Source organism: Thermobia domestica, chromosome 6, assembly GCF_964235325.1.
Source record: "Thermobia domestica chromosome 6, izTheDome1.hap1.1, whole genome shotgun sequence".
Lineage (NCBI taxonomy): Eukaryota > Metazoa > Arthropoda > Insecta > Zygentoma > Lepismatidae > Thermobia > Thermobia domestica.
In genome coordinates, this window is record NC_137459.1 from 83,741,574 (window position 1) to 83,766,434 (window position 24,861).

At 35.7% G+C, this 24,861-nt stretch overlaps 1 protein-coding gene across 1 annotated transcript in view; it reads right to left on the reverse strand.

Moving 5' to 3' along the window:
* Positions 1-1,201: 1,201 nt before the first annotated feature.
* Synj (synaptojanin) overlaps positions 1,202-24,861 on the reverse strand; it is a 137,196-nt gene continuing 113,536 nt past the window's right edge. Inside the window, exons 17-21 of the mRNA XM_081761800.1 lie at positions 21,191-21,381; positions 19,794-19,979; positions 18,624-18,783; positions 15,905-16,104; positions 1,202-11,557 (exon numbers count right to left, since the gene is read on the reverse strand). Coding sequence (XP_081617926.1) covers positions 10,973-11,557; positions 15,905-16,104; positions 18,624-18,783; positions 19,794-19,979; positions 21,191-21,381 — 1,322 coding nt within the window. The 3' untranslated portion in view covers positions 1,202-10,972. The remainder of the gene's footprint in view (positions 11,558-15,904; positions 16,105-18,623; positions 18,784-19,793; positions 19,980-21,190; positions 21,382-24,861) is intronic.

Here is a 24,861-nt window from a genome sequence, read left to right on the forward strand (position 1 = left end):
AACGAGTTACCTGAACCGGAAGGCAGAGGATTGAGAATCTCCCAATTCTCATTTCCAGATTTCCAAACTATGCTATGCACAATTGTCGGAAGCCTTATAGAACAGCTTTGTTTGTCCGCCCCTGTCGTTAGGTATTAGAGAAGGAACAGTAACAGACGTCGAGATGTGGCTTTTTGCAATCGATTCAGCGTCCCAATAACAGGTTCCATCTCCTCCGTTAACTCTATTCAAACCAGGAATTTTCATATGAGTCATTTCCGGGTTCAACGTTTGTTGCCATACAACGGAAACGCTAACACATAATGAAAAGCGATCTTTTGCAAACGATTCACCATCTCAAGATAACTTACCGTGACTATCTCGAACACGCTACCAAAACTGAAAGTGGTTCAAATTTACTATTCTTCTGGTTTCACTACTGAATTTTACACAGCAAAAACGGCAAGAGATATCGAGATGTGATTTTCTGCAATCGATTCAGCTTCTCAAGAAAGGTTTTATTTTCTTTATTAACTCTCTATTCAAACTAAAAGTGGTTCAAAATACCTATTTCCAGTTTCAATACGTAACGACACAGAACAAACAATGGTAATATATAGCAGCAAGCTGTTTTCTGCAATCGATTCAGTGTCTCAAGAGAGCATGTCGTCACAACTCGCAAGACTATCAAAACTGGAACAGGTTGAAATTTACTACTACTTACGGTTTCAATACTGATTTCTGTATAGCGAAAACGGTAAGAGATATCAAGATGCAGTTCTTTGTAATCGATTCAGCTTCCGTAGAGTATATTCCACCTCCTCCCTTAACGATCTATTCAATCCGGAAGAGAATCAAATTAACGATTTCCGGTTTCAATCTTTATCGTCATAGAACAAAAATAGTAAGGCATAGAGAGTAACGGCTTTTTGACATGGATTCAGCATCCGAGGAACAGGCTCTATCTTTCATGTTATTAATCTATTGCAAACAATAGTTCTAGACGTACTACTTCAAATTTGAATATTGAATTCCCATAGTTTGGAAGTCTAGTCTTTCACACTGCGAAATGAAACTTCTTTTTTTTTTTTTTTTTTTTTTCTAATGTATGTTACGTGCTAAGAAGGGTCACTTCAGTTAATATTGCAAGATAATATGCTGAGAGCGACTTTTTTAAATATTGCTGATTTAGAAGGAACTACATTGTGATAATCTATTCTGATACATAACAATAAACACTTTATTGCCGTTACATCACTACTGTAAATGCATAGTTACAGGTATTGTAAATAAGTAACATTATCAGGGAGGTAAGGTACGTGCATATGTACATAAACACATATGAAAATATGTGGATGAGGAGGTGGATACATAAGAAAAAACCAATATACCATCAACAATAACAGATCAATACATTTCTATCAATAAATGACATTTCCCTATAATTTTTAACATTGACTATAACAATAGATAATACTGTCCTGTCATGATTATGTAACAGTATTACGAGACAAACCACAAACATTACTTACACAATAATTCAAGCTTTTTAACAGAAGCATTATCTGCTTACAACAGTCATATTACTTTGCACCTTATGTATAAATATATATATTTTAGAATCTCAGAATAATCTCCAAGGAAAACTAAATACAACGAAATCTCTTTTACTAACATTTTGGAACTACAATAAATTACCTAAAAGCAATTAATTACGTAAGATGATTTCAACACGCACACTGATATTCTAAAAGTTACACTTCAAGGTATGTCAATTTGCCTTACAGATACTAGAAAAACGAAATCAATGGATACAAAATTTGTATTATGCATGGCAAAAGATAGAAATTACAAAATGTGTCCAATGCAACAGCACCGAAGTAGAAAAATAAAATACTTCACATAATATAGTATTGTTAACTACACATTAAAATCCACAACGAAACTGCCTAAAGCTAAATTATTGCGTGCATATATACGCACACAAATATTTTAAGAAATAATGCATTACAAGCAAAGGAGTAAGTAATTTTTAGTCTAAAACGAATCACCACACCTGCCAGATCTTGTTAAAGTGTACCTGGCTCTTACTCTTATCTCAATGTAAATATTTTCTCCTTAGGAGCAAATTTCCAATAAGCGCGAAGAAAAGTGTTTTAACAGACCTAATAATCCTCTTACTTGCATCCACCCTTTCTCTTGAAAATGGATTTTTCAAATCACTTGGTACGTTCCTGATATTTCCAACAGAAGTTTAAAACCATATAGTATTCAAACTTTAAACAGATCAACCGTGCAGCGTCCCGAAAGATATGTTACATATAATTTCAATTCATTCAAAGGCAGTTATGCACGTAAAAATACCAAATGCTGAGAGCCCGGAACTTTTCGATTTATTCTATAAACTGCTTTCTTATTGTTGAAAACACTAGAACAACTTCGCCCTCCCCATCAGTATAGTGATGGCGCGCGCGCTTTTGCTACACGGGATCCTGGGTTCGATTCCAGGTGGAAGAGCACTGGACGCATTATGGTGGTTCCGATTCCACCGTAACTTATAGCCCGGTGCTTAAAAGGAAAACTAACTTCAAACAAACTAACTACAATAACTTTCTACTTAAGTTTAATTTAAAATTTTATGAAACATGTCTGTTTTAAAGTTTCAAGTAATCATAAGTCTGAGATATAACGTTCCTTAAAAACGGTAATTGCTACGAAAAACAAGAATCTAGTTAGGAATGGAATTCAGCGTAAAATCATAATTTTCTCCGAATAAAACAACAGAAAATCCAAAAGAACAGCTAATGATCGATATCAAATATGGGAACTATCAATTAACGGGATGCATTTAGCAGTAGCCTTTAAGGTTTACAACAAACGAAAAATTTACGGAGCTTCTAGGTTTTTACTTTTACTTGTCCTAAATGTATGACTGATTAAAACAGAGTGATTAAAAGAAACAGTGTACGCAGCGAAGACTCCTGATTGAATGAGTTTGATACCCAAATATCTAGTTAACCAAGAAAGAAAGAAAAAAAGACCTAAGAGAAATACCTCAAAACTCAATCCGGTTCTCTGGATCACTTATATTACATTCATAAAAATGAGTAACAATTCGTGTTCTCTAGAAAACCACAGAACATAGAGAAACTCATGCCTTTATGTTCGACTGTTCAAAAATACTTCAGAATGTCAAATGAAAGCGTCGGACAATGACTACGCCTTTTGCGTCATCATTTATATTGAATTTTTTCAACTGAAAGATAGAACGTGTTTACTAAAGATCCCATATACAAACTTTTATACCATTATATCCTATGGTTGAACAGTTATGTCTAGTTGGACTGAAGCTATTTTCAAACCCCCGAGGAAGTTTATTATTTTTAATGTTCTTTCTTAGCGAGAACCTGTGTGTTAAGATTAAAAATACCGCATTACTTTATCTAATTCGGTCAAGGGTTACAAAAATGCAGATGTTAGTCAATTTATCAGTGGTACTTCGCTTCCACACCCACGCGTCCATCAGTATTTTGGGGACATGCCACCCATATTAATTTCGTGCAACTGGTGAAATTTCTCAAAAATCGTGTCTGGGATCTCACGAAAACATTCGTTCAGGATTGTAAATTCTTCGACCCAACAGATCAGGTGATAAATGAATCACTGCGTTTACAGCTTATGTAGTTATTTATTCTAAACAAGACCAAAAAACTTTTAATTCCTGTATTACAAAAAAAATATTATGGAGAAAAGAATGGTATTTAAACATGCTTAATTGTTCTCTGAGTGTGTTAATTTTGTTACGATCATTCCTAGACTGTATACGAAATATATATAATCTCTAATTTTAATTGTATAACATTAGAAGTTTATCTTTGGTTTGTGAATACAAATAACTAATAAGGATAGGACAACGAAATCTGCACGTGGAGTCCTACACGCTATTGACACTAAAAGAAATAAGCAGGATTCCAGAACATTATTTGTTTTCTCGAAGACGTGGAAAATACGTTAATTAGACTAATTTCTTTTCGCTGAATCATCCGTAACTACGAAAAATAGACTACTATCCGTACAATACATAAATAATGTAATTTACTTGTACATATTATGCACCAATAAATTTTAATATGCAAAGTTAATGGGTGTACATGATTACACTATAGAGATTCACAATTTTGTTATAATTCAGGATACTTTGGTATTTTCCTATGACAGTAAATAACGAAATTAACATATTTTTGATGATACTCATAAATGAATTAATTTTCTAACGTAAATAGGAGAAGGAAATTAATCGTGAAGCAATAGAAGGGCAACTTAAATGATGTACACAACTGCGAAGATACACTGACAAAATAGTGAGGACCGTTTTCTTTCCTCTTCTTGGGTCATAATAATAATAATAAAGTTTGAGTGTTTTCAGGAAAATTATAAATGCAAGCAAGTAAATAAATTAATAAATAAATAAAAGACAAATCAAATTTAACACGAAAATATTTTCAGATCACGACGTTTTCTCACAATGTTAAACTGAAGTGAAATCCACCTTACCTCCCACATGAAACATACACAAAATACATAACAAAGTCTAGAATAAAATTTAAATAACAGAATAATAATAAAAATTCTTAGAGGTAGAAGCCGACATAAAATACTGGTTTATATAACGACATAGTTTTTAATTTCTTTCTCTTTGTACTTGAAATTTCAGTTTCAAATATGTGTGGCGTAAAATACATTCAGGACCTTTGAACTGAAATGAAACTGTAAACCTAGCACATCAGCTGAAAACAAAATGCATACACTACAATTCTGACCCCTTTTAGTTATTGGACTCGCACAATCATACGAGCATATTGAGAAAGTATATATTCCCTGATATATTGCTTGTCAACAATTTTTGACTGATTTATCTACAGTAATTTAGTGTTTAGTGCCTTACAAAACACCAATTTCCTTTTTACACTAGAGAAAACTAATTTTAAACACATCTATCAATTTCAAAAATATTAAAATTTTGAAAACCGTTGACTAAAAAGGTATGGATTTTTTTTTTTCGCTTGTTGTGCAATGTCATTAAATCTATTTCACAGTACGTTATTAACATCTATGTTATTCTTAAAAAGCGAAAACTTTTCAATGACATCTTTATTGACTCTTAGTATCATGACTTTTTTCATAATTCTGCTGAAAAAATACGAGTATATATCCATTTAAATGCTTTCCTTGTTCTACCTGTTTCATATATATATATATATATATATATATATACAATTAATTAATTTCAACAAATTAATGCAATGTTTTCCTATGTTTAAAGCCACGCATCTATCCTACATGCAGGTGATAGTGATTTTAAAAGGTGTCATAAAGATTTGACAGAAAGACGAGGTCGTTCCCAGGCAGTGGCAAAGGTCAGATTCAGCCTGATCTCAGTTAAATAACTTTTATATTTAAATAAAAGTTGCATTACGTTAAAAAGGATGAAATTTAAATAAACTCAATTTGATCTGGAATACGGTTCATCACAAATATCCAATTTTACAGCATATCTCTGCGAAAGGAGATAAGGAATCCAGCTCAGTTCCTTACAGGATTTACTGTTTTTTGTTTTGTTTTTTTTTAACAAGTGATAATGCATAATGTTTGAAGTTAATGTCCAGTGTTCCTCATTCTGTATGAAACCAAATTTAATCTAATTCAGGTCAGATTTGGATCTACTAGCGCATTGTTTAACAAACCAATTGATCGAGTTCCTCCGCCAATTAAAAATAGTCAGTTAATTTGGTGAATCAGTCATGGGCACAAAATATTTAGCATTTATTTTGATCAAGAATGTATAAAACAATATTGCATTGATAAACTGGCTTGTTCCAATGAATAACCAGCTAAGTCGGAAAAACTAAATTTTACAGAAGAACAGTTTGAAGGTACCAATGTTTTCTGTAACACGGAACACAGTTAAATCAACATAATCTCTTAATGATATATCAATATCAATATATATATCATATACCAATATCTGGTTATTCACTGAAACTAACCAACTAATTGCTGAAATATCAATGTATTAAACAGTATTGCATATTTTGCTTTCCAAACATATATGATTAGAAAAGAAGTTATACAGTGTTCTGTGTTCTTAACATACAACAGAGTATTACTCAAATGTATAGTTTCGTAAGTGCTGTACAAAATCCTACAATTATGACTTATATATCGCTACGTGTGTTATTTTTGTAATAGAAACGTTTAGAAACCACTGGTGTAACAAAACATCGCAAATATCTTATATATACTGCTAATACGTACAATTTTAATGCAATTAGCACTATTAATGGGGTACATCGTTATCAATTTCAACATGAAAAATCTCTTTAAATGGGAGCAACGGGATTGGACTACATTAAGTACTGATGAGTTAAGTACAATTATAATTCTCTTGCAAAGAGTAAAACCTGACAAAATTGACATAATACACACACTTCGTAAGTTCTACTGGCTGCCTTACAAAACTTGATTCTCCTCGTTTTATTTTGCATTATTGCAAGATGCATTAATTTTGCACGAAAAAGGAAAGAAAACTGAAACGAATCAAATAAAATTAATCTATTTCGACGAAAAATCACTTATACTCGAATAATTTATTAATTTATTACGTTTATGTTCTAATATGTCCTTTCCATATTATGAATAATCACCAACTTTTAATTTTATCTACAATAGGCACTTTTCCCACAATCAATTTAATATAGTCAGTATCTTTCCTTTGCATCATGATTACAGCAAAATATTTACCACAAGAATATGTATTTAAGAAAAGCAGTATTTCTTTTCTTTGAACGTAAAATAATTCAGGGACAGAATGCTCTCTTCGACAAATAGAAGCTATGCGCCCTAGGAATGGGGGTTTTCACAAGATATTCCCGATTTTTCTTTCCTACTTTTTTAGTCCACCATTTATCTCCATCAGCATACTGTTCCTTTCACCTTACAGGACATAATTTCCAAATGTCAAACTATAGACTTCAACTTTCTTCTTCAATAATGATATCACGATCGAAATATTGTATTTTGTCTATTGCTATTATCACAAAACTTTTCAATAGCGTCCATGTAACAATCTTAGTTTTGAATACCATGAAATAACATGATTGAAGAAAGCAAAAGTAACGTGTGAAGGAATGCAGTACAATATAAAAAGGTAAATTTGATAACTAGGAGTAAGTGACGATTGTACGTATTTAATTTGTAAATTTCCTTTTCCTAATTTAAGGCAAGTAATATTCTTCCCCTTCCCCAAAATACTTGAACTCACCCTATATACAAACAAGAAACCTCAGATGATTACATATATGTCTAATATTTTAAATGAAATATACTAGAGTTGTACTCACATAATATGAATTACTGTAATTTTTAAATAGATGCGATGTAATTAATATTCCTGATTCCAACCTTGTTTACCCCTAAACAGAAATTGAGCAAAAGGAACACCGAAAAACAGAAAGAAACTTCTAAAATCTGAAGTAGCAAAGCTGTAAAATAATTAATGAAAGGACATTTTTTCTAAGAATCAACATTATCACATGCATACTAACAGGTAGGTTATTTTATAAAAAAGAATTGTTAAAATAGATAGCTTAAGGTACCTTTTTCTTTTACATTATTTTCTTTTCTTTCGCAAATAATAGTGAACAGTGATTGAAACAGCGTATGCTAATTAACTAACCACATACTAATTTTTTCTACTTTGTTCACTGTATTTGTTTTTCTTTCAGCTTGTTTCTACAAATGGTAACGCAATAAGTTATGCTACTTGCTCTTTTAATTATTTCCAAACCAGTCAGCTACCTTAATACCCATTGTGTACTTCATTTCATTCGTAACAATTTCATTATTTGATCTGCAGTATTATTTACATATCTTTCTCATACAGAATAACTAATGCATCTTCCTAAATAAAAGGGCAACTTTATGTATTGTCTAAATTACAAAACTACATTTCAATAGAATGTCGTATTTCTCTATTTGTGGACCTTCAATTAAATAACTATACTTCCTCATACATAAAGGTGTAATGTACAATTGAGAATCTAACTACTTGCACTCACACAGACACACATATTATATATATATATATATATATATATATATATATATATATATATATACGAGGCTTGGCTAAAAAATAACGTTACTAGAAACCCTGTCAGTAATGTATGTGGAGCAGTTGGGAGCGCTGAGTAACCTTGAGCCTTCGAGAAATGAAATGAAATGAAATCTTTAAGGTTTACCTTCCACGTTTATGCCTACTAGACTAAAGGAAACGGCAAGAGGCCCGAGAAAACCCCACACACGGTGTTTGTTCACCACAAAGCTCACTTGGCGTGAGCTGGGATCGAATCAAGGACCCCATGCACCAGAGATGAACGCTCTGCCACTAAGCCACCGAGACCCCACCTACGAGAAGAGAATGATACACATGAGTTGCCGCTCTCACTCGGATTTAGTCTGTGAGCAGCGATTTAAGAGAGAGGTGTGCAATCGTGTTGCTGGAAGAATGTCAAATGTGAAAATTAAGTAGCACATTAACTTGAAATTCCTTGTGAAATTAAAGAAATCACTGTGTGAAACTGTTGCAGGATGTGTATGATGATAGACGGTTCGTCCTGTGACAGCAACAACAGACGAAAAGGTGGCAAAAGTGACTCACATTGTCCGGAAAGATCGCAGGCTCAGCATTCGAATGATAGCAGACATGCTGGGCATCGATAAAGAATCTGTCCGCGCAATTCTGCACGACCATTAGAACATGCGCGAAGTCTGCTCTAAAATAGTACTAAAAAAACTCATGCAGGAGCAAAAGGACTTCCGGAAGCACGTGTGCAGTGACACAATGGAATGCCTAGAAACTGATCTGGACTTTTAACGTTAAAGCAATCTATGCATTGGAGAACTCCCTTATCACTGCGAATGAAAATGGCATGCAAAAGCAATTCGAAAGTGAAAGTCATGTTCATTGTGTTCTTTGATATTAATGGCCTGCTCGGGATTGAATAGGTACTATCGGATCAGGCAGTGAATAAGCAATATTATCAGCAGGTTTTGGAAAAGCTGCCAGAACGCGTGACAAAGAAAAGGCCCCACTTCTGAAAGAACAACGAATGGGTTGTGCACCACGATAATGCTCCTTTGCATACGACTTTGAGCGTTAAGCGGTTTCAGGCAGCCAAGACGACTCCAGTGTTGGAATACCCACGTTATTCGCCGGACTGTACCGCGCGATTTTTTATTTTTCCGAAAGTGAAATCTGCTCTCAAGAAAATTCATTTTCAGACTGTGGAAAAGGTGAAGTAGAAAACGGCAACGATACTCAAGACAGTGACACCTGAAGATTTCCACAACTGCTTTCAACAATGGAAACTTTGTATGCAAACAGTATAGAGAGGGGGAGTGGAGTATGTTGAAGGGGATCGCCTTTAATTTGTTTGGCATCAGTCCCGTTATTCTTAGCCAGACCTCGTATTACATATTATATATATATATATATATATATATATATATATATATATATATATGAGCACACAAGAATCATACAATATAAACACTATGTAGAAACACAATGCTAAAATAAATTACATACTCTATCTTCTTGACTGTACATGCAACAACTAATGCGCACACACACACACACACACATCTCACTACATGCACATCTAAATAACTATCTCTAAAAAGAGACGGCAAGTATTCGCTATTTGCAAACTAGTTCATATGCGAACTATAGCATTCGGGTCTTTCACTGGGCTACTGGGTCATCCATCTCTTTAGAAGAGAACAACTTTTAAGTTGTTAAGTGTTGAAAATATATCTACATTTTACCTGAAAACCTGCTGAATCAAAAGAAACTTCATTTACTTATTCTGAAAATTTGTTGCAGATAACTTACATCTACATAGTTTTAATATTTCAACTTATTCATGGCTGCTTCATACTGTCAGGTTGTTATACTTACTAACATAAATTACACATGGAAAAGAAGCGAAGTGGTACGCACGAAACAGGTTTCCCAAGCTACTTGAACGAAAGGAAGGGACTAACTCAAGAACACGCGCAGCTTCGTTCTCATTTTAACACATTTTGTTCTGAGTTGAATACGCTAAGTATAGTTTTATTAAGAGCAGTGATACTTTGTGTTGTTTAAAGTAAATTAAACTGTTCGAAATTGCTGTTTTACACAACAGATTTTCAGTACGAATAGTGATCACTTTTATGTAATTCATTATATATGCATAACGCTTGGTCCACAATAGTAACATGTATCTACAAAACAATTCATTTGGAATGTAACATAAACAGCTTTAGCGTTAGCATGCCAATACTGAGATGGTAGTTTTAATACACAGCATCTTTGAGCGCATGGTGATACTTCCGATCTAAAGCTGAACATACCTAAATTTACATGATTTCCTAACTTCACTATTCAACAATAATTTTTCTCTCTAGCGAAGCCAAATTTCTCTAGTGAAGACTCAATTAATGGAAATGAAGTAAATATTAATTCTACCTGCACCTAAAATTTGTCGTAGGTTGCTGCGTTGCTTTTTCTATATACATGAACATTTACACATTATAGAATTACAAAATGAAAGCAAACGTAAAAAGCTTTAACAGTGTCTTTAGATATTGTACATAAACATTTCACAATATACATATATACATAATCGCCTTTCAAAAACAATAACAATTATACTATACTTCCTTTTGGTATCTAAAATTATCACAGAAAAAATAAAACTGATCTGTGACTATAATACGATTACATCTCCATCAAAAACGCTTTGGTATATATATTTCGACAATTTCATTCACTCTAAATGTTTAGTAACTTCCATACAGTAAATACATACAGACGACCTGATCATCACAGAAAAATAACAGCATATATATATATATATATATTTTTTAATGCAAACTATATTTGACTTCAACTTGCAGTCTTCCGTGGCGTCAATGGTGGTGGTTGTGGTGCCTGGGCCGTTGGTGGAGCTCCTGTTCTTGAAGGAATAGGTGGAGGTACTCCTTGGCGAGCAGGCACTGGTGGAGGAGCTGCCGTATGCGATGGGCTACGCTCGGGAACTGCAGGAACCGGCCGTTGATTCTCACGAGGCGGGAGAGTAGGTGGGGCTCTTTGATTGGGTGTTGGATGATGACTGGGAGATGGAATTTGTCGCTGAGGAACAGGTGGTGGTGCTCCTGCAGAAGGAGTTGATCTTTGAAGAGGACTAATTGCTGGTGGACTTCCTCCCTCACTGTCTGTTGAATTCATACGTGGAGGGGGAGGAGGTGGCCCAGTTGGAACAGGAGAACTCTCAATTTCATCATCAATTTCTTCATAAATGCCGCAACTATCATTTCTATTTAGAGTTGACTGTTTAACAATAGCTTCTTTACGGGGTTGGTTTTCGACGACTTCATCTTTGGCAACATTCGGAACTTCCTTCTTTTCAGACTGTACTACTGAAGATGGGCGAGGTTCTGGAGGTTTCATGGAGACACTTATTACACCAGCCTGAAATTAGGATTGTTAATTCATTAATTACTCTCAAACTATTAACTCAAGACAATGTGTGAAAGTCAACTGAAATTCATTCATATTGCTATCTGTATAATTCTACGTTCAAATTATGCAATATATCTAATATACAGGATGTCCAAAAAGTCCCTTAAGAATCGTGATCGAGTTGTAGATCAAAGACATGAAAGAAATTGGCGATGTAGTAAACTTGTTGGCGGGCATCTTGGATTTTTTTTTTTTTTAATGGAAGGAAGGAGAGCCTGTGGCACATCATTTTGGGTAAAATTTTACAGTAAACACAATAGTGAAATCAGTTTCCACGTACCTTTATTCAGTGAGAAGGTACTGATTCATACTAATAATTTACGACTGTCGATAACTTATGATATTTGTTCACAACTGATGTATTTCTTTTGTTGTACGAGTAATTAACTAAGAAAACGCTGGTATCGAATGATAAATGAATGCAGATCATCCTGATATCGCGAAAGAGGAGTTCATGGGACGCTGCCAACGACTTCAACTAAAAAAATCCTCATAAACAGCCAATGTCTTATGTGACTGCTGAGATTTGATTAATCGGTTCAAAGAAACGGGTTCAGAGGAAGATATACGTTGATATGGAAGACTTGAAACAGTTACGAATGAGGAAACAACGACGGCAGTACTGGCATCGTTCGTACAGGAATTAGGAATTAGATTTCTGGGCTGTCGGCATCTAAAGTCATTAACCCGTTACGTACCTGAGGGATGATGTCCCTCGGCGAGCACACTATCCGATGAAAGGGAAGGAAGAAAGGAAGCGGCCTAGGACATTATGTTATGTACCATCCCGGCATTTACCTGGTGTGAATGAGGGAAACCCAGAAAAAACCTCTCTCAAGATGGCTGGCCTGAAAAAGCTGTTACACGTGTTCGACTGAGTATTCCCACCGGGAACCGAACCCGTGACCGCTCGCACCAAGGCCAGAGCATTAGCGACTACGCCACGCGCGGCCATGCATCATTCGTACAGTCCCTCAAGAGAACCATTCGGCGGCTCTTCGCGCAATTTGGTATTAGAAAGAGTTTGTTAAGCATGATTATACGAGAACATAAGTGGCACCCATACAAGAAGCAAATGCAGCGACATCTTAGCGAAGATGATCTGAAATCCAATCGTTGGCTGACCGATGACAAACTGTGTGGCTGAAGACGGCGACTATTTTCATTTGCCAGATACTGAAGTTAACATTTTTGGCCTCTGGAAATGCTGCACATGGGACAGGTATTTCAATCACAATAATCTATTAATATAAACGTTTTTCCATTTACTGTAAAATTTCAAATATTAGAAACGTTTAATATACGTATAAGACTTAGGGGAGCAGAAAATCGTTTGGGAAACTGAACATCCATTTGCCCTCCTCCGTACCCCTGTCCCTACTCCAAAAACTTCCGTTAAAGTACTAACTGTAAGAATTATTTTCCAGACACAGCAAACTATTCTAGAGGCATTATAAAAAAAAATTGTTTTGCGTAAATGTGCAAAAATTAAGTTTTAAATTATTTAGTTTTCACACAATACTACGAAGCGCTGTCGGAAAAAAATATTCTTTTGGTAATTCAGTGCAGGGACGTTATTTCAGACTTTGCTTAAGGGGGACAAGAACACCACCGACATATGAATTTCACGTTTTGTACTAGTATATTAGTAGACAATCAATTAAAGTATATGTATTGCTCAAACTCTTGGAAGGAGGGGGGCGAATGCCCCCTCCTGCCCCCTAAATGACGCCCCTGATTCAGTGGTAACGCAATAGTCGGCAAATCAAAAATCTGGCTTCAATTCTGTGCCAGTTGAACGATAAGATGTTCGGTTTTTCCATAAATTCGTACCTTTCAATAGTCAACTAGGTTACAAGCGTTAGATGTTATGAGACAACTACGCATTTCGAGATAGAAGTGACTGTCTAACTCTTCAGATATAACGTATTTTAGTAATTTTCATTGTTAAACAAGAGCAAATTAGTAAATACATCCTTCAAATATTTCCAAATTATATCGTAATATTGAAATTTGATTCCACTTTATTCTTTAAAAAAAAATTTAAAAAATCTTTCATATATGTTATATTACTCCTGTAAAGTAAGATTTGCTGTTACATGAAAGTGAAAACTTATTTTAGTTATTTTCAATTACTAACAGAGAAATGAAATAAGTTCTAAATGGCATCTACGTGTTTCCCTGTATCCGAACTTCCTCCATTCAATTGGTTGGGCCTTTCCTGCAGGATTCTGAAACATGGATATTTAGATAACGCGTATACCAGTGCTAATGTAATTGCTATGTGATTACGAGTTCTCGAGCTTTGGAGCTTTAAAGTTTGTTTTCAGCAGTTTATGGTTTTCTCAAATTTTTGCTTCTTTTGCGCTCTCCTACAAGATGGCTATCTCCATTATCGAAATTATTTCAGTAGCCGGTGTACTATATAAATATCCACTGACCATCCAAACATTATGAGCATTGTTCAGCTGAAATACGCCACTGCAGCTGGAAATATGATCCACATGAAAGGGCATACATGATCAGGAATGATCTGCCGATAGCTAGAAGCAGTCATGATGCCTTTCACACGCATTACCAGGCCCATGGATGACCACGTGAATGTACCCCAGACTACCGGCCTGTCGACGTCCTACTGTGCACGCCTCGAGAAGCTGTTCTCCTGGGTAATGACCAATTCTGACCCGGCCATCGATGTGATTACGGCGGGCAGTATCGTGACTCATCGGACCATGCAACGCTGTGCCAGTGATCGACAGTTCAATGGGACGATGCGTAAGTGCCTATTCCAGTCGTTACCGATGACCCCATGCGGTTAACATTGCTATACTTGTGACACATCGGCTGCGGAAGTCCATAGGCAATACTGTATTGTGAATTGTGTGAGGAGACAGACTCGTGGCTTTTTTGGGGCCGCAGTGGCTCAGTGGTAGAGCGTTCACCTCTCGTGCTTGGGGTCCCGAGTTCGATCCCAGCCCCGCCAAGTGAACTTTGTGGTGGACAAACACCGTGGGCGTGGGTTTCCTCGGGGTTCTATCGTTTCCTCCCACTTTCTTCATTCCACCATTTCATTCATTACTCATTATAACCGTCACCTTTAGCCTAACCGGCATAACCGTGGAACGTAAAACTCAAAGATATCATTTCATTTCCTTTACACTCGTGGCTTTTTCACTTTAAAGGTCTTGTTGATTATGCCATAGTTCCTGTCCTGTTGTACCTACCTCGACAATCAACGTCCGACATTTTTAATGAGGTGTAGCTGCCAAACTCTCGGTGGTTTGATACTGGCTTCATCGCACTTCTCTCACCTTTGGAAGACACTAACCACGGAAGCTCACGGACACCCGGCAAGTCGCACTGTTTTCCGAGATGCTCGTTGCCGTTCGTGTTGCCATCACAATCTGGTCCCAGTCAAACATTGATATATTGCCGGGCTTCCCCATCCTACGCATAAGCATTACATTTAACTGATTTGTGGAATCCATGTGACCGTCTGGCAAGCTGTTCTGCTGTATCCCATATTTCTTCGTCAGTCCAACGACTTCATTAAAAAAGTACGGATGCTCATAATGTTTGGGCTGGTGATTGTATATGCTCTGGTTAAAATCCCCTCCCCCGTTCTTTCTATCTGTCCGAACTTTACATTAGTCTGTTGTGATAGAACATAGGATCAAGAAGAACGTCCAAACTGGAAATGAACACTGTTGCAAATTGTAGAAACAATAATTCTATGTTATGTATTTTAAAGCTAAAAACATGTAATACTTTCCGCAGGTATACCTCTTTTTGAAAATTGTTATCTGTCATATCGCAAACATCATCCCAACAATCAAAAGTGTGCTCTAAACATGAACTTTAAAAGTACCACCTTCAAAAGATTTAAAAAACATGTGAAGGGTAAGGGGAAAAAACGAGGAATGTCACAAAACTGCATTTTCGAGATAACGGCGTTTTAATATTGAAAACCGCGTACAAAGAATAGGATTATGAAATCTTTTGCCACTTTTTAAATGAACATTTCTACATCTACGCATGCATGGCATAGAAAGTCAAATAGTGCCAAGAGTCACCAACAGATAGGACAAAGCACCCAAAAAAGCACATACATGGACATTCCTTGTTTTTTCCCCGTACCCTTCATGTTAGATCGTAAGTTTTGAACTAATTGTCCAAATGTCTTCGCACTTCAGAAAACCTTGCCACGTGACTTTAGAAAGGCTACATAGTTCATACTCTTCAGAGTTCCATAGTCTGCCTTTGTTTATTAACAAATTGTTCATTATTTGCACTCACCCTGGGCATAACTTTCTTGACTTGAGCTGGAGAACCTCCAGGGGATCCATGAAACGAAGGAGGCGGAGGACGACTTGGAGGAGCTGGACGAGAAGGGGCAGGTCGCCCACTTTCATCTACTGCAGAGTCAATGGGAGTTGAACGACCAGACGATCCAGCCGAAGGTACTGCATATACAAGGTCTTCGATCTTGCTCATAACTAAAGTAACAAGAAAGGAATACAATTAGTACACAATAAACATTAACTCTTAACCTATTTCCAACACTCTATGCTTTAACTTTGGTAGTTATATACACTTTCAAGTTCATACTCTTCTTTGAACTTTTACCTTAAATTTCCTAATTCTTCTTCACTAATTTAAATATGTTCTATACTACGTGTTCCAAATTGTAAAACAAACTTTAAGGTTTAACACTACCCTTAAAAATTTAACTTTCGTGGTGTAAGTAAGTATAGATTTACTTTAATCCTAAAAGCACTGTCATAGCAATGAATGGTGAGGAACATATAGTAGGGATGACATGGAAACAAGTAAGGATAAAGTTTTCGTTTACTGTTATTAATTTGAACCTCAAAGCGTAAGCTTACGAGGATGATATAGGTCTACTTTTACAAGATCAAACTGGTTGGTTGGTTGGAGTTTCTTTCAGCACTGAGACTATATAAAGAGTTGACGTACAATTTAGGGCGGAACCCAAACCGCCGTAATGCCTTCAAATTTCACTACTCTGCTATCGAGAGTCAAACCAGAGACCCCATGCACCAAAGGCGAGCAGGGCTAAAAGCTCAACTTAATAACATGAAAAAGATATCTGGGATCATTTAAGAAGATATTCTTACTTATTTCCGTTATCTTTTCACTCCTTACCTTGTCTCTTAACAATACTTTTTGCATTAAAATGAAAAATTTCAACTGAAATTATAAACTTTTACACTAAAAAGATTGTCAATTTTTAAAGATTATTACTGAATATCAACAGCTCTTGAACGTTCAATCAATGATGAAGTTAGACTAGGATTATAAAGACTATGACGAACACAGTGGCGTATGTAGCGTTAACAGTGTTCTACGTCTCTATCTCTACATTCTGGTTATTTCAAGTCTACCTTCTTTGTTAAACATGACTATACATTTACTATGAAGAAAACAAAAGTTTATTATTCAAATTACTTTAAGTCAGTTACCGCAATTTTTTCACAAGTGTTACGAATTTAAAATAATTTGAGAATTTTCTACATCTCACTTTTGAGAATGATTATCACTTTTTTTTCACACACAAATTATGTTATAGTTCTTGTCTTAACTGATGCAATCTTGCTAATGTTATCATTTTTTTTTTTTTTTCATCTATCTTCTCAGTACAACAAGATCGGTTTCTTCCATGTATACTCTTAAGTACGAACAAATTACTTTTAAGTTACTGAATTGATTTTCACAGCTGATAATACAGCAATAACTAGCATCATTCGGGACGGGGGCGGGAGGGATTTGCAGATTGGGAAGCACACCCTCATCTCCATACTATGAAAGCAATATTTTGCAGTCCAAAATTTCTTCATGTATCTGCTGTGCATTAATATCAAGGAGTGGTTTTGCTCACGCTTCTGAGGTCTCACTACGTATTGGTTTCAGTCAGCACAGTGCAAAATGTGGATTTTAGTTTGCGATATTCGATATCGCACATTGATTTTGCAATATGACGCAAATTTTATGCTTTGTAATGGGGTTCGCAAATGTTGCGAAAACTAATACGAAAAGGGGGCCCTGAAACTGTTTTCTAGGTCATCCTGTCAACACCATAACACTGTATGTATGGATGTTCAGAAGGCACCAGAACTTTGATTTAGTATCTTGCAACGAAGTGGTCTTTCCATCCATTTCCAAAGAACACAGTAAGTGATTCTTTCATTACTTTCTCCATTTCTTGTCTAGTGACGCCTTATACCTTTCGAGATCTCACCGAGCTTAACTTTCTTTCTTTGACGGTCTCTCAACTTCAATATTCTATTGTTGACGCGCAGCTTCAAATTCGATTCACAGCGGGATATAGAATTTTCAGATGACCAAGCACTGACTTGTAAGCTTATTGGGGGCTAGTTGAACCAAGAAATAGAGAACTTCAATCTAAAAACCTAGAAATAGCGGAGATGGAGTCGATGCGTTTATAACACATCACTAAACTAAAATTCATCAAGATGGCCATAACCCTTCGTAAACTTAAACGCTAAAAAAGATTAATTAAGATGAAAACAATAAAACCTACAATTCTCCTAATTAAAATTTCGTTCCGATCTGCTATATAATAGTCAAGCTTTTATATATGCACAAATGTATGAATGTGTATCCAAACAGTTACGAATCGGTCAAATTTTCCATTTTCTTCGCCTTTAGAAGAATTTCTTGACGGCAGTGATCACTTGAACATAAAAATGAGGTTCATGGACAACGTTTGGAATACAAATGTATAACCCTATTAAGTACCTGTCTTTCTCTTCTGAGAAAGTCATTTTTTAAAACTTCGTCTTAATACGCCCGTCAAAATATCGACTGACAGGAAAATTACCACTATCAGAAAGTAACTTTACGTATTAAGTACACTGACAATTATTACAACAATATATGTTCTCAGGAGTAAGGTTTTATTAGTCAAATGCATTTATTAATGGTAAGTTTGTTTCTAAACGTATTTTTGTTTGTTTCTAAAAACTATTCTTACCTTCAGGTTCCTCCATAGCCAGAGTATCATTCCCCTCGATATTCAAAGGAATATCATCACAAAGTGGCACTGTATTGCTCGAACAAAGCTGAATTTCTTTTTCTGCTTCTTTCGGCCAGTTGGGAGTTTTCAGTGACAATTTCAGCTTGTGTCCACGCAGCTGAAAGGTAAAACCTATCGTAGTAACATTTTCTCAAACATTTGGAGATTCTTTCATTTAACCTAAACGATAACAACCACAATTGACAGTTCATAGTAGGACACCCAAACGCTCAAGGAACTAATGTACGGTTGAATTTACATTCTATTGTTAAATAGAAGGCATTTAATGTTTAAACGGTAGAAAATATGATGAACAGTTGAAAAAGAAGGCTCATATCTTGAAAGAAGTTTCTGCGTTTTGCTTTGCCGAAAACTTCACTTGATCAGTCTCCTGAGGAACAAAATCGACTGTTTCTAGAACACATAAATAATCAATTTCGAGTTTCAAACTTTTTTTTTTTTTGAATGAACCAAGAAACAAACAAACAAAAAAAAAAAGGAGAAATCATGGGTATACGATAAATTCGACTGTTATCCCACTCCTTGGCCACTGCTATGTCATGCGAAGCTAATCAATACATGTGAAGTTTTCAAATGACGACTTAATTCGCTTTGCTTACCTCAAACCCCTCAATGTTCTAGAGTCGTACCCGGTCAAAGTTTGCATTTCAATAAATCAAATGATGTTTATACTATCAGCTCCGAGAAAAAGTATGTTTATATTTACCTTTCAGATTATTCTTCTCTTTTTCCATGAAATTTTATGCCTTATATGAATATATAATATATACATTTAATATAAAAATATGTAGCCTGACGTATTCACTCATTCCTACAAATTCTTCACTCAAAAATAAGAAAAATATGCAAAATTTTTTTTTTTTTAATAATGAAGAATATTTTTCTTTTAAAAAATAGTAAACAACTGAAAATGTGTCTGATTCAAAAATCGAATCCATATTTGCCAATTGGCGTACCAAAGAACTACAGCGAATAGGTAATTATGGAAGTATGCCCTCTTAAGCAACACAAGTTTGCGATAACGCATCGTAACAAAATAAAATCACCACTCATATATATATATATATATATATATATAATTCAATCATCACATTCTTTTCATCGTACCTCCAAAGCTGGTTTCTTAATTGCAGCTAAAGCACACTGTCCATTGCGGAAAGTGATCCACATCGTATCGTCAACAAAGCGTACAAGTACGACCTCACCAAACTGTGCTAATTCTTGTAGTAAGGCCATCATAAAGTCATCATCAAAAACGCTATATACATCTTCACTATACTCCTCCCCTTCGACCTGGAAAAACAATTTAAAACACAGTTTAAACAAATAATCCATCACTCGAATGTTTTTTATCTAATTTGTAGTCGAATGTTCCACTTCAGGACTGAGGTACAATGAGTCATGAAACTATAATGGCTGATTTCTACTTATGAAATTTATTAGCAGTAAGGCTGAGTAGGGCGGGATCTACATCTAAATTGGGATCTGAACTACTGTTATATTTTCAACGCTCTTCCATCTAGAGTCGAACCCAGGAAACATTGCATCGAAGACAAGTACTCTTAACCTGTAGACTGGATGAGAGTGGAATCCAATTCGAGCTTCCTGCATCAAATGCTGTCGAATGTGACCAATAATCGGACTTCATAATTAGCTGAAGACTGTAAACTATTTTGCAACTTACTGAAGCGAGAGATAGCGAAGCTGCTACTATTTGACTCCATTGGCATTTGCGTGTCTGTCCGTCTGTTCATGATAACTCTTGTAAAATCTATCTGGTTTTAATAAGACTCGGCGTGTTATGACAAAACGCATATTTTCTTTTTTTAAGGTTTCTAAGATTAAGGTTCAAAACTATATCGGAACCGTATTACCTACAGATTTTATTCACTGCATTCTGGGAAAAATAGGCAATCCAATCCCATCATCCGTTTAATGTCATTCGTGTTGGTTTTGGCCTATCAGTACGTAAATCCCTTTTAAACTGATTATACCAATTAATTAATAATGGGACTGGATACCTATTCATACTACGTAACTTCAATAAATGATCAATCCTTATCTGTAAGTCCGTTTACAGACAGATAAGTCGATGGCACTCAAAACGAATTCTTCCACATATTTGCGTTGGAACTAGCAGGATGAGCAGATTTATAATGCATGTACTATGCCGACTGTAGGCTTTTGGTAGACACTAGTAATGAACTTGTATCTTATTATACTGAGATATAAATAAGCCTATCTTGCTTTTCTTATATATATATATATATATATATATATATATATATATCACTTATGGTCTATCGCTAAATTTGTAACATTCCTGTTCATACATAACTTTTTATATTGCTTATTTCATTCACTTATCACCAACACTAACACAAGTAATGATGTTAAATTCCGTCCTTCACGCTTTGAAGGAAAAATTATACTCGATATCAAAAAAAAAAAAAAAAAAAAAAAAAAAAAATGAAGTAGAAATGAAACTATACTTGAGTACTAACCTGAACAACAACGGTTCCATCGGGAGGTCCAAGATCCTGGATCACTTCAAGAAAAGCCTTATTTCTTCTTTCTTCATCCACTTGAAGTACATCAATATCTATTATTGCGATAACTGGCCTATGGTCACTTTGCTTTAGTTCAGCCCTCCCATAATGGACTAAAGTTCCATGATTCCAATCAGGACTGGCTTCTGTTAATAAAAGCATAACCCACTAGAATACTTTTATTTTAGTAATTACATTTATGATTACACGTACATCTTTAACACTGCGTTGGTCGCGCCCTCCACCGTTACGTGAGTGGTCGCGCGTTCTACTATTGTAGAACATCAGTATTTCTCTATAGTGTTATGACTTTTAGCAATATTCGATCTTGTGTAGGTTAGTTATATTATTATACAGGTTTTAAGATATTTTTAAATTATTTTCTTTGATTAATACGAGAATATTAACAAAAATAAGCATTAGGTATATCTTATTTAACATATTAACAATTTCGAGCGAAAGATCTAATAAATGTTTAGGTATAAGTTGAAATAACAGCATAAACCTTCTTCTGTGATAGATAATAAGGCAGAATGATTTCATGTAATCTTTGTGAATGATTGTGTACTCCAAGCAATCGTCACACACGCTTTTCTGGTTGTCTGGGCACACACATCTCTGGAATTTTCCAAAAGTTTATTTCTTGTTGAATTGTTGCGAAAACGGCTACAAAAGAAACATTTCCTATCCCGAAAGCTCTGTCTTGTGGTAATGGAGCACCCTCGCTGAAGCCAAGCAGAAGTTTCCCTCTGTGTCGAAGCTCTTTGACAAGGATTCCATGGCTTTTCGCTGGTTTTATCAACTCAAAGTTAGATCCTGTAGAAAATTCTTACGTCTCACATTCTCATCGTTCTTATTTGCTCTAAATATATTAAGAGCATTAACACCATGTTCGTTCATCATCAATTAGGCATGAAAATAATGTCTTGTGGGCCAAGCCTACGAAAAGCTGGTATTATATTCAAATTGGGAGTTCGTGAGTTTCTTGGCGTTATTGGATCTACATACCAGCGAGAAGGTTCCAAATTTATTCTCTACCGATATAAAACACACGTATGTCGAGAGAAGATAGTTTAGCACGACCCGTGACTTCAACACTGGCTTATACTATACAATGTTTTCTTCTTCCTCCGGTATAATATCTGGTTCATCTTCGGTATCACTGCACTCAACTGTTTATTCAACAAAATCTTCCTCGAGCTCCATGTCTTAGATTCCAAATACACTTTCATAGTCACTTTCTGCCTCCTCTAACCACAGAAGCACCTGTTCTCTGTTATGTTCTGACATTCCAAATATATACAAGCACGTATTTAAAAAAAATAGCGTGAAAATGTAAAACAAAATAAATCACTAATACGAAACAAACCAGTACGCCAATAGTCGCGCGATCTACAATAGTAGAACACTTATGAAATCATGGAATAAATCGGAGAAGGTGCAAGTATAAGGGCTGAAAATAGACTGGAATGTACAAAAGGCTTTCGGAGAAAGGTACATAACCGCTCAAGGTCGAGCGTGTTGGCAACTGCTCAGGATTTCAAAAATAAAACACCTGTTCTACAATAGTAGAACGCGCGACCACTGCAGTGTTAATAAGTACTAGCTGGAATACCAGTTCTTTGCACCGATAGAACTGATGTACGAAAAATACTTGAGTTCCTTCCCCCCTTAGGAAAAGCTTTTTGAATGAAACTGTAATGATAATAATCTATAACATACTCTACTTTTGGGATAAATTTTGACACACCCCTAAACAATACGAACTTTAATCGAAGTGATATAATATAATAAAACCCATCTTGATGTAGATACTAACTACGTTCCAGAAGTTATTTCCAACGGGTCAGCTGTTTTCCCGACTCCGAATACAATGGATTCAACATTTTTCTCGGTTATTTTGAATGTTTTATTTTTCACCTCTTCTCATCAACCATGTCGATTGTGGTTGAACGTGGAACTAAACAGCATCAGTAGTGTCAGTATCCATCTTAGCGATTCCAGAAACTATGAATTCGACACTAGTATAGGTCATTTTCGATTATTTTTACATTTGACCCCCTTCCGAACTCGCACTAAGAGTACTAGGGGTTTCTTACTCCACAGCATTTTCTCCAAAATTGTAAATCATATGTCTATCAAATTTAGTTGAAATAACTTCATGCGTTTCAGAGATACTGTAGCAGACGCACACATTTTTATAGATATAGGTGTGCAACGCCGAAATACGGAACTGAGTAGAATAAAGAACAGCAAACAATGCCTTCGGGGTAGCCCCTGTAAATTATAGAGCCACCTGATATGCACGTTCTTATCTAAACTATATATCATCGGGATTGGCATCTAACAGCTTCGCGACCCGAAAATACGGTAATCGACGGATTCGACTGTAATCTTGGTCATCTTAGACAATATATTTTTCAACCCTTCACACACCCTACCGATAGGGGCTGAATCTGGATTTAAACGGTGCCGGGAGTATAACTCTTCATATCAGCAACACGTAAAATTACGGATTCGACACTAGTATCGTTCATTTTTTATTATTTTTACATATCACCATCATTTCATCCACCCTAGGGGTGCTAATGAAGGCTGAAGAACGTGAACTTCAACAGCATTAGAAGTGTTACTATTCATCGTAATGACCCAGAAAACTATGGATTGGATACTAATATCGATCATTTTTATATCACCCTCTCCCACTCCCCCTTGGTGTGCAAGGAGATTCTTATCCTCTCTGGAAGTTGAACGTGGACTTGAAGAGCATCGAAGCTGTCACCAATCAACTTAATGACTCCGAAAAGCTATGTATTCGACACTAATGTCGGTAGGTTTCGATTATTTTTGCGTCATCATCCTTCCCCCAGGGGTGATAACAGAGACTGAACTTAAACGGAAGCGGGTGTGTTATTATTCTACTCTGTGACCCCGAAAACTAGTGATGGGGTTCTAAAAAGAAGTCGAAGCAGGTAGACATGCTAGTGTTGAGCTCCCGAAGTCATTCAATCGTGGCAAAATGGGAATATCTATTCAAGTCTGGGGGCTTCGTATAGGAGGCTTTAACATAGGTAGGCGCGATGAGTGTAGCAATCTAATGCGCAAAAGACAGCCGTGGAAAAAAGCAGTGAAAGTGTTCTTCGTCGGTGCTATTATTGCTGTATTATTGGAGATTGGAGGTGTGGAGATGAATCCAGGTCCCTACACCCTGAATGACGTGATTTAAAAAAAAAAAAAATGGAAAAGAAGATGACTGCCCTTCATGATGACAATAGGGAATTTCTAAACAAGTAACTTGTTTTCCGAACTACAGGAGTTGAGGGAAGAAAAAAACTGAAGGAGGAAATCTTAACTATATATAAAACTACATGAGCTGACATAAATTATTGAGCACTTTCTCTAGGGCTACAATGACTAAATTTGGCATGATTGTAGCTTTCCGGAACTAGCCGACAGGAAAATTGCCAAAAGTGAATATTTTTAAATTTTAGGGCGTCTAAAGAGGAGATGAAGAATTTCCCCATGTTATTTAAATGGGCCTTTTTTAGGACTTATAATCTCATATTTTAAGTACTTGGAATTGAAATAAAAACTTGAAATTCGGTATGCTTATACGTTTTCGTTAG